The following is a 17074-nucleotide window of genomic DNA, read 5'->3' on the forward strand; positions in this document are numbered from 1 at the left end:
AGCTAGCCTGGATGGTGCTGTGTGTACCCTACTGCATTGCGCATAGGAGTGAAAGAGGAGAAATGATATCCACAAGTAGCGCAGAGACCTGGAAATCAGCTCCGATAGTTGAAATTGTATCTCAAAAGGGTATTGCTATAATATTAACTTAATGGCACAATTTCTATTTTACTGATTTCAGTTCCTAATTCTATTAGCAGTTAGATATCAAGTAGGACAACCATTATAATTTTTTCTTTAGCACTGCCGGTTTTCTGAATACAATATGAACATTTTTCCCCTATCTCCCAAGAGTGAAATAATGTTCTTTTTGCTTTCTAGATTTTTTGACTCATGTTAAGTGGTCTAACAAGTAAGTTAAACTGCGCGTCTTCAAACGGGTTACATTGGAAATAAAAGAGGCTGCACTTAGATTTCCAAAGTAGGGTGTCGTTAAGAATACAATTTTGAGCAGTCACTTGGTTACGAAAAGATGATATTTCCTTGCAGTTGCAGGCTAGGGGACTGCGTAGCTCCTGGTGATGTGGGCTTGGCACCCACACCCTGACTCCGAGGGAATTCAGATGGAGCTGATGTACTTGACATTTTTTCAGACACATTGAAATCTATGAACAGACCAAACCAGTATGAGATATTGAATAATAGAGATGCCTCCAAACAGAACAGTTTCAATTAATGTTTTTGTGCTTAAATTTAAGTGGTCTTATTCGTGCAGCTGTGATGTGTCATGAACAGAAAAATAACAATTGAGAACAGGATTCCTGGTTACTGTTTCTGACACAGAAGAGGACACTGTGATTACTGCGTTAGCAGCTGTTCTCTTCAAATGAAGGACACTCTTATGGAGAAGTTGTATAAAGTATGAGAGGAATAAAAGAAAGACGTGCCCAAGTAAAGAGAAGGAGGGATCTACCAAACCTTCCCTAAACCTATAAAATCAATAGATTCAAACGTCTGACTGTCTCTTGTGTAGGTTGGTTTCAAAATGATTTTTGTATGATTTTCATCTGCTTTTTAGCAAAACGTTATGGAATCTCAGTCAAATCATTGGGGTCTTTACTAGTAGGCAAATATGATGTAATAGTACCCTGATGTCTATCTAGAAGACATAATTGTGGTTCTTTCTCATCAACACAAAAGCACCAGCCTTGCCCCTTACAGACTTGAGAAAAGCGTGTCTTAAAAATCATATTCATGGGGGTCAGGAGTAAACTAAGAAGCCAAGGAGAATCTTTTAGCTGTTCTTCATACACTCAAAAGCAGGTTAGACATAATATGAATGAGAATGCTCATAGAAAGTTACAAAACACGTGCCGTAAAACTGACTTGGTTTTCCTCACACATTTATGCATCAAAAGGGACCCGGGCAAACCAGGATTATAGCAATCTTGTATCAGCTGGAGACTCTTCCAGGCCACTTTTTGATAGGTTTTTTTGTTTCCCTAATAAAACAAGAATAAAACAAAAAGCGGTGTTGCACTGGTAATAGCAACATTAAATGAAGAAAAGAGCTTAGTATATTGCAAGAATAAAATATATTGGACAGATGTATTGTGATAATAAATATGAGTAGCATATGCTGTTGAAGGAGGAAAAGAGTGTAAGCTCTGCCCAAGAAGTAAGCATAAATCTGAATTTAGAGCTGAAAGAACCTTATTTTCAGGGAGGCGACGTTGATTCATGTAGATTAATAAGAACATGTTTATATATCATCTTATTGTAAAACCTGAGATCTGGTTTGGTGGAGGGGTTAGTAATTTAGCATTTATATGAAGAAGATTATCTTTTGAATCACTAAGGCATTAGTTTAAATTATTCCAAGTTTCCATCACTGTAACTAAGGCTTAGTCCGGAGAGCTGATTTGATTTCCCTGTGTGTTAGCTTGGACTAGATTGCTTATCACAAAATGGCCCTTTCTCTACCTCCTCTCTTCATGGTGTTCTTCTTTCCTTTGCCACTGCTGTACGACAGGGGTTAAAGATGCCTCTTCCAATACCAAAATTAGTTATCTAGGCAGAATGTTGGAATTTCTTTCCCTACACTGCTATCAAACCTTGCTAGATGACCTCGAGCAAGAGGAGGCTTTCACTGTTTTCAGTCTGCAGAAATAACAAGGATTAGTGTGTTTTCCACCAAGCTATTTAACAATTTTATGGAATATCATTGTTATAAAAGACAGAAAAAAACATTCATCTGTTAACCTCTTCCGTAATTCTTAGCTATAATTACAAACTTCTGTAATTGAGATGTATTTTTGTATTGATGACTTAAAGCAGTCCTTTTTACTTAAGAAAATATTTGATGCGATGCTGTACTTAATTTCTAGAAGAACATATATTTCTAATTTCAGTGCTTGTGGTGGGCTGAGCTCGGCCAGCTGCCAGCTGCCCACCCAGCCGCTCTTTCACTCCCCCTCCCTGGTAGGACGGGATAGGAAATAAGAGGAAGAAGATTGTGGGACGAGATAAAGACAGGGATGTCACTTACCAGTTGACTTCATGGGCAAAACAGACTCAACTTGGGGAACTAGAAGATCTTTAAGGTTCCTTCCCACCCAAACTATTCTGTGATTCTATGAAAATGAATTTAATTTGTCGCCAATTAAAAATAGGTTTTGACAGTGAAAAACAGAAATAAATGGAAACAACACCTTCCCCCTGGCTTCCTCCTTCTTTCCAGGCTCAACTTCACTCCTTCATACCTGGCTCCTCTGCCTCCCCCACTCCAGGTGGTGCAGGGAGGTGGGGAGTGGAGGTTGCGATCAGTCCATGACATCTTCTCTCTTCTTCTTTCCTCCTTACAAGTCTCCTCAGCCCGTGTGGATCTTTCCACTTACTGCAGATTTTCAGGATAAACCTGCTTCTGTGTGGGGTCTTCACAAGGTGTTGTTTGGATATCTGCTCCACCATGGTCCTTTCTGCGGCCTTCAGGGGAACCACTCTTTTGGTGTCTGGAATACCTTCTCTCCTCCTCCTTCTCTCCCTGCTTTGCTCGTGCCATGTTTTTGCCCTTTCTCAAATCCACTTTCCCCAAAGCACCACCTCCTTGGCTGTGGGGCTCAGCTGTGCCCTTCGGGGGTTGATTTGAGCCAGCTGGAACCGCTTTTTTTTTATTATTATTATTAGAAAACGTTTAAAATAAAAAAGTTCTTAATACAACTGATACTCACAGTATGGAGCATCAATTTAAAGAGCCTTAGGTAATATGGATGGTGAGTAGGGAATGATGTGGAGGCAAACCAAATCGAAAATTCAGTAAGCTTTTTCTGCAGTCGCATCCTGCTTTTTTCTCATGAGAGGGAAAGAGTGTAGGGCAGTGTGGATTAAAAAATGAAACCCTGATCTGAAATTTCAAAGTTGTCCAGTGTTTCTTCTGTTTAAAACCTAATCTGTTTTATTCTGATGTCTTTGGAGATTTTGTTCCACTGAATTTTAAGTGTCGCAGAAATTTTCCATTTGGATAAGCCCAATTTTTAGTGAAATGAAGCACTCAAAGAAACCTATATTTTGATAAATTTCATAATGTTTCGGTTCATAAAAATGCTTTTTTAATTATTACTCTCCTGTAGTTGTTTTAGAGAAAAATCCTGAAGTTTGACAGTGTAGATCAACTATTTATAGAACATTTCAATACAGGGAAAAATATATTTGTAAAAGCAATAAGGTTTATGCCTTCTTTTTGTCTGTCTTTGATATGGTCCAGACCACAAGAGGTTGTACAACATGCGCCATGGTAGAATCAGATCAAATGGGCACCAGAGTAACCTGTGTGGCTTTGTGTCTTCATCTCAGCCTGTGAAGAGAGGATGAAAATCTTCCTTTAGAGCTGGAGAGGGGACCAACCCCATTGTTCACACGGAACATCTTCCAGATGGAGAAGTTCCTCGCTGGCAGTAAACTAGTCCAATATTGCTTTCAGGGCTCTGCACAGTGTCTTGTTCTCCAAGAGCTTCCCTTGGAGGCAACACCAGGCAGGACATATCCTTCACAAGTGGAGATTTGACCGTATCTTTAGATATGAGTTGCTCTGCAATGTTTCAGTGTAGCTTATCTTTCACAATGTATTGGTGTAGCTTATTTTCCAGGTCACCTCGATTGCAATTTGATAGCAAGGCTGAGTTCCTTCCTGTGTTGCAGAAGTACACATATAGAGAACAAAATTGTTGAGAGAGGTCCTATGCAGTTGCATGTTTTTCAGCTTTCTGCTGGCAGTGACATCTGTGAAAGTCCACAGAAGCCTACGTGTAGCCGCCAGGCACGTAAGAATGAACGTTGTGCCTGATTAAATTATGATTTCTATAAAATCAAGCCCGAAGCAAATATCCAAGGAAACTGTGTAATTCCAAAAGAAAGTTAGACACCAAGAAAAAGTGTGATTGTGATGTCTTGGAACTATCCTGATGACAATAATGTAGACAACACATGCAGCTATATGTGTATTCTGCACAGTTTCTAATGCAGTTAAACGATCAGAATAGACTTACACAGGACATAATAAGGTGTGCTCATTCCTTTTAGCAGAAAAATGCACCTTGTAAAGAAGCCGTCACCGTGCTATTCACGGTGATTCATTGTGCTGTAGCACTGAAATGCAAGGTGGAGACGCGAAATGTATTGTGCCTATTTTCAGTTAACACCTTTTCTGTGTGGGTGTTTTGATTCATCTATATTGCATTCTTTTGATTATTGATAACTAGGCAATCAGCATACAAATTCTTCTAAGAAAATCTCTGATTTTGCTTCAGATCTGCCGTGCGGTTTCCATAGGATTGACCACTCACTCTTTCTTAGTGCAACTTCTTATTAGATGTTTCTTTAATATACCTTTTTGTCATGCATAGCTCCATTATTTACTACAGTGAAGAGATAATAATTAGCAGCACAAGAGAAGGAGAGCTGCACTATTGTGCAATGATGGCAGGATATCAACACGTTAGCTTTGGAGAGCTATTGTCCACATTAAAGGAACCTCTGCCTTGAGCAAGTCAGCCCGTGAAACAGCAGTATTGATTTAGAGCCAAACACTTATTTATTTCTTTGTTTATTTATTTATTAATCTTATTCATCAGCTTTGGCTTCAGGCTTGGTCAAAAGCCTCAAATTACCATTGATTGCCTTTCATTTATTTGACTTAATCATATTCATTTAGCCAGAATGCTGCAAAAAGAGGAAAATGTTAAGAAAAGTAACTCCTGAAGGTAGACTAATAGCTTGTATACAGACAATTAAACTTACAAGGAGATGCATATGGTGCAGACTTACTCTTGCCAAAATTTCACAAGCAGGCATTTCCAGATTCTGGACAAAAATGTTGCACCACGCTGTGTCAATCTGTCTGTGTCTGAGGCTGACTGTCTCTTGGATGCATGGCTATTCTTTAATATCGGGAGCTTTACTCAGGCAGAATTACTGTGCAACATATTGTGCATCGCTGTGCCTTGCTCAAAGTGCTCAGGGCTAAATGCAACACTGGCAGGAAAATTAATGTGTCCCTTTTCTGCTTTATTTTATTTTAATTAAGGAAAGCAGTGAAGTTGTTCGAAACAGCTTGCATTAAATATATAAAATGCAAAAACCCAAACAAACTCACTTAAATATACTCACAATCAATATGTTATGTGCCAAAGTGGTAAAAGGAACTCAAGGAAGAATATCGCACTGTGCTGTTCTGGATGGATTTAAGAAGTATGTTGTAAAGATGTTTGTATTTACAAAATCATCTCTCCTTCTAAGTAGCTGTGCTGCACAAACTTGGGAAATTTATCTAAAGTCACTATGTGAGGTTCTTGACGTTGGTCAAGAATCTATGTACATATATAGGTATACATACATAAATACACACATATATGCATTGTTATGTATACATACATAAATACACACATATATATATGAACAAACCAATGTGAACCTGCATAACTGCAGCCTGCCTCGATCTTGCTCCAAGCGCACCTCCAAAGTGGAGCAAGATCATTATCTTTATTTTAAGAATTAAACAGAGGTTCCGTAACTTCCCTCGTGTCTCTTAAGAAGCCTTTGGCAAAGCATGAAATTAAACCCATTATTCACGAGTCTCACACTACAGCCATAACCACTGACCTGAATGATGGACACACTGCAGGAGTCGTCAGTCTTTCTCAAAAATTATTCACGTTTTTTCCCCACGTCTGTTAACTGTGTGTGACAAAATTCCGTGACAGCCAGTATAGCCTATGTGTTTTCTCCAATAATTATCCTGAACGTTGATATATCCTGTCCTTACTCAGACACCTTTGGCTACCCAGATTGAATCACTGGAAAATTTGTGTCTCTGCGTGTCTTTGGGGGCAGATGTAGCGGAGATCTTTGATCTCACTGTTCCTGGAACTAAGATTGGGAAAATTCGGCTGTGATCCTTTTGCAATATAATACAGAGCCCTGGGACAAAACAACTTGTTAGCATCACTGATGTTTGCTAGACAGACCTGAATCATATGGGTCTGGATAGATATGCCCCTTAGTTGAAAGAGTGAGAGTGTACGGAAGGGTCTTTTCTGGCTGGTCCAGTGTTAAAGTCATCTTCATACATGCATGTAACCACGACGCATTAAGTCATCATTGGGAAATCATCACATGTCAAAATCATCACTTCACGGTGCAGATATGTGCTTTTGATGCAACAGATCCAATATCAAAGAACACCAATAAAGAGAGATAGAACAGACCGTTTAGTCAGACTGTTTGAATAGCCTCCTATAAAGTACCCTACTTAGTGAAAATAAGTGTCGAGCACGCTTCACGGATAATAAAGACTCTATTGGGTAAGCTATAGCTAATTTTCTCCTGAGATATGTCAACACTATTCCATCTAATTTAATCTGGAGTTGCAGTGATATATGATCATGGTGTGTACATCATCAACTGTGGATCAGGTGTTGCAACTCTTCCTTTCTGAGGGTTACTTCTCAGCGTCCCTACAGTCTGATTTCTCTTAATAAGTAGCACAACTAGTGAAAATGTTAATCATTTGCGTTTCTCATTGCTCGTTTGGGAAACGGGTAAAGGGTACAGGAAAGAGGAAAAGAGACTTGTCATTACTGTAGCCTTTCCTCATATTACATCAGTGGCCATAAATAATCAGGAAGCATAAAGTTGTTATTGCAGTGAAGGATGTGAAGTTAGAGTACTTGAGATCATACAGCTCTTTTGTCTTTTCCTTTAGATGTAAAAAAGAAGGGTATAAGAGATTCCCTAATGGAGCAGCCTAACATTATGTCCTTCAAAAGACCCCATGCTTTCGTTGGTATCTCTTACCCTGAGTAAATTTTGCTTGCCTGAGAAATGGCCTTATCATTAAGACTGATTATGTGGATGAGAATGGCACATATAAGCAAAGGTGTAGGATGATATCATTGATTATCTGAAGCCTAAAAGTAAATTATGGGGCCATTACATTAGTCCTCATAAGAGCAAAATCACCCTTACTCCCATTTTTGTGGTTTTTATCAGTTTTGGCAATTGACTGGAAGATGCCAGGCTTTATTAATGAAAGGATTGTCTCTGTTCCTAGGTGAACACTGATGTGAGTTTTTAGAGAGCTGCAGAAATCTGTCTACACCTTCTGGCAGAGCCCTAGTACCTGGATATTTATTAGGAAGATCAGAACTGATAAAAACCCAATACTTGGTCTTCGTAATGTCCTCTGAATATTTTTACTAACATGGGTGCTCTGCACAGAACATGGTTATGTGTGACATCCACACCAAAAATAACTTTTTTTTCACTTTAATTTAAGCCTTTTCTTTCCTTCCCACTTTCTAATACATCTTTTTAGAGCCCTTAATTCTTGCTTGCAGCTGGGAAGTCTCATAGTTCTCGTCCATTTCCTTGGCCGTCATCTTCCTAGCTAAGAATCCTTAAAGCAGCCGGTGGCTGTGGAAGGGTTAGACATTACCACAGTACTGTGATATGCAGTGCCACCTAGAAAAGGTCTGATAATTCTGAAGAACCTTTTCTCTTTTGGGTCTGGCACGCAGTCTCTCAATGCAGCTCTCAGAGAGGCTCCTAAACCTCTGGTGACCTCTAGCCTGAACTTAACTGCAGTTGTCAACTTTAGTTGGCTTGCATAGCACAAGCAGCACCATATAGACCTTGTCTGCACCCCAGGTGGTGGAGGAAGCATCGTAGATGTTCTGCTCTGTGGTGGAAATGCGGCAGAAACGGCTCGATGGGGAAACTGCTAACTGATGGTTTCCTCAGCATTTTCATGTCAGTCAAAAAGGAGATGGAGTTCTCTCCAGCAGCTTCATGGCTAAGGAATCTCTTTAGGAGAGGAGCTGTGGGTGCTGAGGTCGGTTCAGCTGGCAGAGTGTCCTTGAGGCTGCAGGAGCCAGGTCTGGGCAGAAACCCAGGGAGCAGCAACAAAGCCTGTGAAGCTACCAGCTGGCACAGGTCTCTTGGTCACATATGAACAAACCCTTCCCCTATAGCTTCAGGTTTGGCGTAAAGAGATGAACCTTTTTGCCGTCCATCCTGTGTGGGGGTTCAACTTCTTAAAAATAGCCGCTGCAGCTGCACGCTGAGCCTATGTTCATTTGAAGAAGGATGGATGCTGAGCGAGTTTCTGGTGTCGTGGCTTATTGAAGCAACATCTCCCCACTGCCTCTGATATTCCTGGGGGTGCATTTTGCACAGGCCAAAACCGAGTTCTGCATATGGGCCAATATTCAGATAAATGCATAAGCTCTGTGTCTGAAGCAAGAGTGAAAATGGTACCAAGAATTAACAGCACTTTGGGTAGAGCTTTCAATTATTCATTGAGAGCGTACTTATATTCCTCTTTGGCATTATACTTGGAAGTGTAACCATGTGCTTTCCACAGATTTTATGGGTTAGTAAATCACAGGATTAGCCAGTCCATAAGTTAATCCTGATGTATGTTAAGTAACTCATCTAAAAAACGGATGCTTCCTATATGGGAAATGAATAATTAATTTTGTTTTCCTGGTTAAAAAAAATCCCTCAGGTGCTTTTCTGTTTTCTGCTGAAGCTGAAATTTTTTAGTCCTCTGACAATGTCTTACACCCTCCAATATGCCCTGTTTCTATGGAGACACCAATGAACTGCAGCTTGCATTCTTCTGCATATCACAATACCAGGTTGCTTCAGAATTTTCCCAGTGCTTCCTTCTCTTTTCTTTTAATTAGAAATTAATCAATAGGTTCAGCACTCTTGTCTCGTGCACCCATGTAGACATGCACAGACACATACGATCCCCGTGGCTGTAAACCAGGCTATGAACATAATGAATGGTTTCAAAGTTGTATTTTAGAGAACAGCACATTTTATCTTGAGGCTTATAAGACCATATTTCGGAGCTGTGTTGGATGGCAGGGTGGGAAGATGGATATCTTGTTAGCAGTAGACGAGATGGGAGGATTTTATGATACTTAATGCTTTTTAATAAAAGCAGGTGGAGTGTGGAGTTCTGGAAGGGGCTTAAAGCAGATTGTTGGGCTCTTTGAATTTTATTCTGTTAATATTATTCAAGTTATTGTTTGTCTGCCCCTTTCATAACTTCTATATAAAATTTCCCCTCTTATCGCTCCTACCCTGAACGGTAAATTATTGCATGCAGGTTCTTTGGAATTAAGATGATCTTTAAGGTCCCTTCCAACTCAAACCATTCTGTGATTCTCTAGATCTAGTTCTCCAAGCCATATTCTTCCTCCCATGCGTGCACAAGGCTTCCTCTTCAGGACATTTTTCACGGAAAGGGTCATTGGGCACTGGCAGAGGCTGCCCAGGGAGGGGTGGAGTCTCCATCCCTGGAGGTATTCAAAAAACGGGTAGATGAGGTGCTCAGGGATATGGTTTGGTGGCAGACAGGAATGATTGGACTCGATGATCCAAGAAGTCTTTTCCAACCTGGTGATTCTATGATTCTATGACATTGGGAAGTAAACACTTGTGCGGCAGAACAGATTTTTGCAAAAAGCATAAGAAAGAAGCTATTTAAATTACCTCTTTTTTAATTAAAAATTTACTATAAAGTAAATATTTTTAATTATCAAGGATCAGTGAAACTGAAATTACGCCAGACTAGAAGTTGTATGCCACTGCTAGTGAGCCCTTTGAAGTCAATAGCAAGCCTTTTCTTCCCGCAAGGTAGTTTGAATTATTTTTCCCTGGTTAAATTCAACAGGTAAAATAGCACCAGGCTATGCTGGTGTCCTGAGATTTTTATTTTTATTAGCTCATATTATATGGAAATAAATTTCCAGTAACAATTCAAAATAGCTTTTCTAGAGGCCACGTAACTGATAAAAGTTTATGTAAACCAGCTGGTGATGGCAACAGATTACATCTAATGCTCAATTTATGTGCTCGTGTGCTCAGATCTATGCTGAGCAACATATTTTTTGTGCTGCACAGCTGTCTGTCTCCTCCTGCTGTCGCATGCGTTGGTTGTGGTCTCCTCTAGACAAAGACGATAATTTTGTGTTCCATTCTTTTTTGAACTTCTTATGGACTCCTGAAGTCGAATTGTAGTTCTTAGTGCTACAGCAACTGGTAATCCAATGAAAAAGAGAGTTTTGATGATACGCTGCTGGCTGGTATTTCTAGCCAGTATGTATATAGGGTTATACATGCATACATGCAGATATATGTATATGTTTGCCTTCTGTTACCCTTTCTGTTGTCAAACCGAAAAGCAAAAAAAAATAGAACTAAGCCCTTTTTAATAGGACATTTCAGAAAGAATGCAAAGAAAGAACATTTATTGCACTCTCAATTTATCTTAACTATTCAGGATCTTTGTTAACAGAGAGAAAACTGGGTTTAACCTCTAAATGGACCAGAACATTACTGCTTTCTCAAGGATGTTAATTGTAGCTATGCAAGCTAGCACATAATAGTTAAATATATCCTTGCTTTTGACAGAAGCTAGAGGAGTTGGAACAGAAATGAACAAAGCTTATTAAATATAGCTCTTATGAAGACTGCTCTATAATTACTGTGATTTTTCTTTGTATCATTATGATCATAGGCTGATGAAAACAATGAATCGTGTTTTTTCAAGAGGCCAAGAACTATTCAACCATAGAAAGAGATCATACCTAGAGTAACAACCCTGCTCAGTTTTTTTGAGTAGACTATGTAAATAATACACTACAAAGGTTAAATAAGTCCTTTCACCAAAGCTCCTTCTTCCACTGATAAGAGTTAAAAACTTAGAGAATGATCCAGAGAGGACCAAGAACACATCATTCCATGAAATCTCATACATATCCATGAGCAAGTCTTTAAGTACTCTTTTTAACTGAGATTAGTTTTTAATGCACAAAAAGGGATCCGCTGAATTTTTTGCATGTCTGGAAGTGTTTTCTGAGATGAAAACCTCAGAATGAAATGACCTATATACCCAAAATTTTATGAACAGAAAACTGCCCAGTTGTCCTGTGCTCTGACACTCCCCAGATCCAAAATAGATCGAGGGACCTAGATTTAAATATTTTACAACTTTTCTAACTCACGAGAGATTTCCTTGCTTTTTGGCACCGAAAGAAGAACAATAAACAAGGGTATGTTCCTGTGGTCTAGATGCTTTTCTTTCTCCCCAGGTCTTTCTCCCTTGTTTGATATATGACTGGGAAGGCAGCAGACCCTGACATAGCTGCTCTGTGTCAGGAGTCATGAATTTGAGCTTCTCAGCAAAGACCTTGGCCAGTGCTAAAATCCATTGTTTTCAGGAGCGCCCTTGCTTGTGAAGCTTCCCCCCCTTGTGTATTTACGGATAATTAATGTTTTAGAGGTCAGACTTTTGGCCCTTAAAATTTTGGCTACTTAGTAATGAAGAATAATTGTTTCATTTTCTTATTTTTAGAGTTCATGGAGCAATTTAGGTGTATCAAAGCTGACCAGTATTAATCTTAAACTTTCGTTATGAAGAAAATGCACTTGGGAAAAATCAATAATTTTAAGTACAAAGTTAAGGTTTAGTATTCATTTATATATACCCTTGTAGAACTGGAAGGGAGCTAGGGCAGGCATGTCTGAAATAAGGTCTGGGTACACTGTCTTTTCAGGCAACCACTCAACAACTCCTTTGGTGAACCACGCCAGCTTTGTATTAAAGCCATTAGTCTCGTTGCCTTGGCTACATGTACTGGAAGACTTATCTGAAGCCTCACATTCCTGATGGTTGTCATATACCTTCTCATTTCTAGCCTAATTTATTCTCTGTTAGTCTGTTTGCAGGTCACCAGTAACTATTAGGTAAAATAGGTTTTTTTTCTTCTCTTTGTTTACCTGTTTTTGATGTTTAACGGAGGGACACCTCTTGTGCTTCCCTTAGTTATGATGGAAATGTATCTGGAACTGTTTGTGTCTGTTGTGCATTCATATACATTCACACTATGTGTGTCTATTTAAATAAGTAACACTATTTTCTACTTTATTTGTTTGTTAATATGTACCCTTCTGCGCAGCTTTTAAGCAAGTTAATTGTTTTATCAATTGCATGGAGATAATTCAAATATCCTGAGCCTGTAAGGGTAAACTATGGGATGAAATAGTGAGTATGAAGAGGTAAACAGAAAAGAGAATTGAAGTAAATAGTTTAAAATCCAATCTGAAGCAAATCCAAACTTTCCTGTAGGTTCAGTTTAAAGGATAACACATACATAACCAGTCAGATTTTCTATGCCAAAGTTTCCCCGAACAGCTTTCTGGTAATGCAACAATTAAATATCAGTCAATTCTACAAATAATAATTACTGAAACCAATTAAAAGGAATGCTTTTGACAAATGGGCTTTTAGGCCTTGCTGCAAAAAACCTGGCTGATGACACATTGCGGTTGTCTGATGTACTATAATGTTTGGTCTCTATTTCAACCTTATTTAACAGTTCCATTAATAGTATTAAAGAAAGCAAGTGAACAGCATGTTAATGAAGTCAGCAGATGATGTAAACAGCAGGGGACAGAACATAGAAGACACTTAGAGATTAGAAGCGTAAGCAAGAAGAGTTATGAACGTATCATATTTAGATTGAGAAAAAAAAGCTAATGCGGCTGGGATTAAATTACTTCGGAACTGATTTGATATGGCATATCGTGCATTTCTCTCGTTGAAAAAAAGGTCCAGTTTATGGTCAGTGTAATATCTAAAAGGGCAATACTGACTTTGGAAGAATATGCAGAAAGATCGTATAAAAGAGCAAACGAGTAATTGCTGAGTTTTACACAAATAGGTGGATTGTTGCTGTTGTTCAAGCAGCAGCAGATAAAAATCAATGGTTAAGTAGACTGATTTAAAAGACTGAAAAGTAATGACCAAGTAAACAAGGAATGGAGAGGAAGAATACTATAACCTGCTTGAAAAATCTGTAAGCATTTAGAGAAAATACTTATTTATAGCATTACCGGATATTTGATAGCATATCACAAAAATGCCTTTATTAGGTGAAAACAACCTCTTAGCATATCATGTCAAGAATTAAAAGCACAACCTAGTGTCAATTAATAGAAACCTAGAATAGGCTGTAGGCTGCCGCTCCCTAGAATATGAAAATGCCGAGTCTCTCCGCACCCCTCTGTGTGAATGCATGTTTCAGAGTCCCAGAATTGTTAGATATAACCCGTTCTTTTTATTTTTTTTTCCTCCCTTCCCTCACAATATCCAAATTATAGGAGGGAAGACTTCCCAAGTGTTCCATTCAGTAAGCCCAATCCCACACAAGCTCTAAAATACTTCCCCTTCTCCGGTGTGGTGACATGCACGCCGCAGGCAGACTGACAACTCCCTCCTCCAGTTAGAACATATAATCATCAATACCCTTCTGAGCTCATTGAAAATGTGACTAACTCGAGCCTGAGCTCATACATTGTCAAATCCCACTTGGTGAGTCTTGTTCCTGTTCCAGCTGGAGGTGGGCCCACGCTGGAATTTGGGAATCTAGTTTTCGTGTTCCAAACCTGAACAAAGAGGCTCAGATGCGTTTCTAGCTTTAGTCTCCTAAACTGCAGATGTGTCTTTAAGTAAAATGCTGAAACACTACTTGTCTGGGAAAAATATAAATGAGTGATGATTTTAAGAGAGATGCTGTGGCTACTCGGTGGAGTAGCTTCCAGCTTTTTTGGTGCTGTTCCCAGAAATGCTTCAACCATGGTGAGGAGCTCAATTCTCTAATTAAAAAAAAAAATTGTATCAAATATTTTTCAGCTTTACACTCTCAAATTAAAGCTTAAAAACCTCCAAGGAAGGAAAGGAGGCCAGATTGGAGGGGGAGGAGGTGAGAGGAAGGAAGCGGGTGGAGAAAACCACTATATTCCCAAGATGCAAGGAAAGTTGAAAAGTAGAAGAAAAAATATATTAAATCAGTGTAAACTAAGAGGTAAGTTTAAGGCATTTTTTTACATTGAATGTATGTTTTGTTGGGATATTTTGAGCTGTAAACTTCTGTGTACTTTAAAAACATAAAATACATTAAAGTGAGGTAATTGCTTTTCCTTCGATTTCTTCTGCTGTGAACTTGATTTATATTTTCATGGAGATCTATCAAAGGATGTGTTGTGCTGGGGTTTTGCTACTTTTCTGCTGTTGCTGGTTAAAGCTCTCTACTACTCCACCAATGACCTACATGAAGTAAAGCAACATCCCATGGCAGCAGGCAGGGTGTTTTATTGTAAGGCTCAGCTGCAAAAGCTAATTGTTTATGGAGATTTAATGGGCATCGTGCTCCTGCTTACCTAGCTCACTCTAATTCAGTAGTGTATCGGTGTAGCTTAGGAAAAGAGGCTCTGAAGTAATAGATTTTGGTATAGTTAGGAAGATAGTTGACCTGTGTTCTTAACTTGAGGTCAGAGCAGTGTCTTATGTTGCTTATTAGCGTTGTTGCTCTTATTGCTACTTGGTGTGCTACCTATACAGGGGTTGTATAAGTTAAGTTTTGATGAGAGACCGCATGCCAGCAGTTGAATAGTAAAGCCTGGTGCACTTAAAAGCTCATTTATTGCTGGGATGTTTGTTGCTATACTGCCAGAGACGCAACAGACTCAAAATATTGCTGATTAATACGACTACGCGTGTGTCGTAGCACCACGTGATACGAAAGACTTTGTCACGGGTGAGTTTAGAAAGACAGGGAATAGAAATCTGCAAAAAGTAGAGGTGTAAGGTGTAAGAGGGATTGCATAGTTATAGCATCCAGGCAGAGAGGGGATGCAGAGATGTTCCTGCAGCCCTCGATACTGACTTCATGGATAGACCAGGTGATTCGCAGCGTTTTCATCTTTGAAGGTTGGGAACTGGGTAGGGCGAGCGTGTGACAGCTGCTGGAATGGGAGAGACCAGAGCTCTCAATAGCTGATGGCAAAAAAGAACAATACAGGAGACGGGGTTTGTAGGGATTGCTGCTGCCTTTCTCTGATCCTTATCCAGCTTCTGCTGTGTCCGATCCCCTCAGGGTGGAGGTTGTACTGTGTGTGAAAGCTTCTGATGTCTCAATTGTTCATGAATTTATCCAGTCGTGTTTTCTTTTAACCTGTTTACGTTATTGATTTCAAAAATGTGTTGTGGAAATGCATTTTATAAAATAATCGCTTTGTCTTTGTTTTAAGCCTCCTGTTTAAGGATGTCATGGATTGCTTCAAGTGTTTTTACTGTGAAAAGCGAATAGAATACCTCACCGAGATGCTTATCATTGCCACCGTAGGCTGTCTAATTACAGGCTGGAAAGTTGTGGTCTGCTTCCCCTCTACTCTATGTGTTTGGTCATCCGTGTCCCTCTCTGTACATTTTCTAGCCGGGCTATATTTCATCAGCGATTCAGATGAGAATGTTGGCGGTTTGCTGCCTTCTGAAGGCACGTGTGTGTAATAACTACCCCCCTTCTGCTCGCTTTCACCATTTAGCCTTCCTTAACTTTTCTAAACATTTTTTTTCAGAGTTGAACTGAATGCTTCAATATTTCTACAGATAGCAGTTACATAAATATATGCGTGGCAGCTGTACACTTCAAGATGAATATATTATGGGTGAAGAGCTTGAATACCACAGTATTTGTACTATTTTTATTTAGGCACATCCTGAGAATTTAGTATCAAATGGCCTAATTCTGCTCTAACTGATGCTAAAGCCAGTGAATTAAACTAGAAACTCGTACCACACTTTGTTGGCTCAGGACTGGTCTGCCTGCTAGAGAAGAGAGCGAAACACCACTTTCGCAGATGCCCTTGATTGTGCATGATGTTAAGATATTAAGAAGCACTTTCTTTTATCTGTTGTAGGAGAGGCAAGTTGGGAGAGGGATCACTGCCGTTGTGTAGCGCATGCAATTGTAGGGTTGTGGAGAGCTCGAAGATGGGGATAGCTCAGCAACAAGAGCGGTGAGAAGGAGGCAGGGAGAGCTGGCGTGGCAGGCGGAGGGCGAGGGGAGTGAGAACAGAGCCCTGCAGGCAAGGCAGCAGCTGCGGTTGAGACCCCTGAGGGCAGTGGGGGTGCCACTACATTAGTTCGATGCTCTGATGTCACAATTTCTTCTGCCATCCAAAAGGTCTTGGATGCCTTTGAAGGTGAATGGGAATTTGGCATCCCAAGGCACCTGTGCAATGTTCAACCTTGAGGTGACTCGACGGAAATAAAAGGCAAGGTAGGAATTATGCTCAAGGACAGACTAGACAGCTGATAACTCCAGCAGTCTTTATTTCGTTCTGTGTAGATTAATGGAAAGCATTTTCCTCAGACATTTGGAAACCATGACCTATATTTTAAACGAGTCTTAAATAAATATTTAATACGGCTATTTAATCACAACTCCATCACCAGACAAAATTATCCAACCAAGGAATTAATCATAGGGATATTCTTCCTGGTACCTGGCATGTGTTCTTGTTCTCTCCCTTCTGTGGATGTTTTGAACAGTAAGGGATCCCTTTTAAGTTGGTGCAGTTTAGTATGGGAATAGAAGGGAAAAAAAAAATGCTTAGAAGAGGTTTTATATAGAAAATCAACTGTTTAGGGCATTTTCTTAAAATGAGATGCCTTTACTCATTGCAAATGCAACAGAAGTAGGAGCGCAATCCAGGTTGCTGA

At 39.6% G+C, this 17074-nt stretch overlaps 1 protein-coding gene across 20 annotated transcripts in view; it reads left to right on the plus strand.

The window, feature by feature from the left end:
* The window catches only part of DLGAP2 (DLG associated protein 2), a 508423-nt gene that overhangs the window by 158121 nt on the left and 333228 nt on the right, over nucleotides 1-17074 (plus strand). The window contains exon 1 of one of the 20 annotated variants that reach the window (XM_054063041.1): nucleotides 14303-14375. The exons of the other annotated variants lie outside the window; for them this stretch is intronic. Coding sequence (XP_053919016.1) covers nucleotides 14318-14375 — 58 coding nt within the window. The 5' untranslated portion in view covers nucleotides 14303-14317. Of the gene's footprint in view, nucleotides 1-14302; nucleotides 14376-17074 lie in introns of those variants that run through there. 20 annotated transcript variants of the gene reach the window in all.

This window comes from Cuculus canorus, chromosome 3 (genome assembly GCF_017976375.1).
Source record: "Cuculus canorus isolate bCucCan1 chromosome 3, bCucCan1.pri, whole genome shotgun sequence".
NCBI lineage: Eukaryota > Metazoa > Chordata > Aves > Cuculiformes > Cuculidae > Cuculus > Cuculus canorus.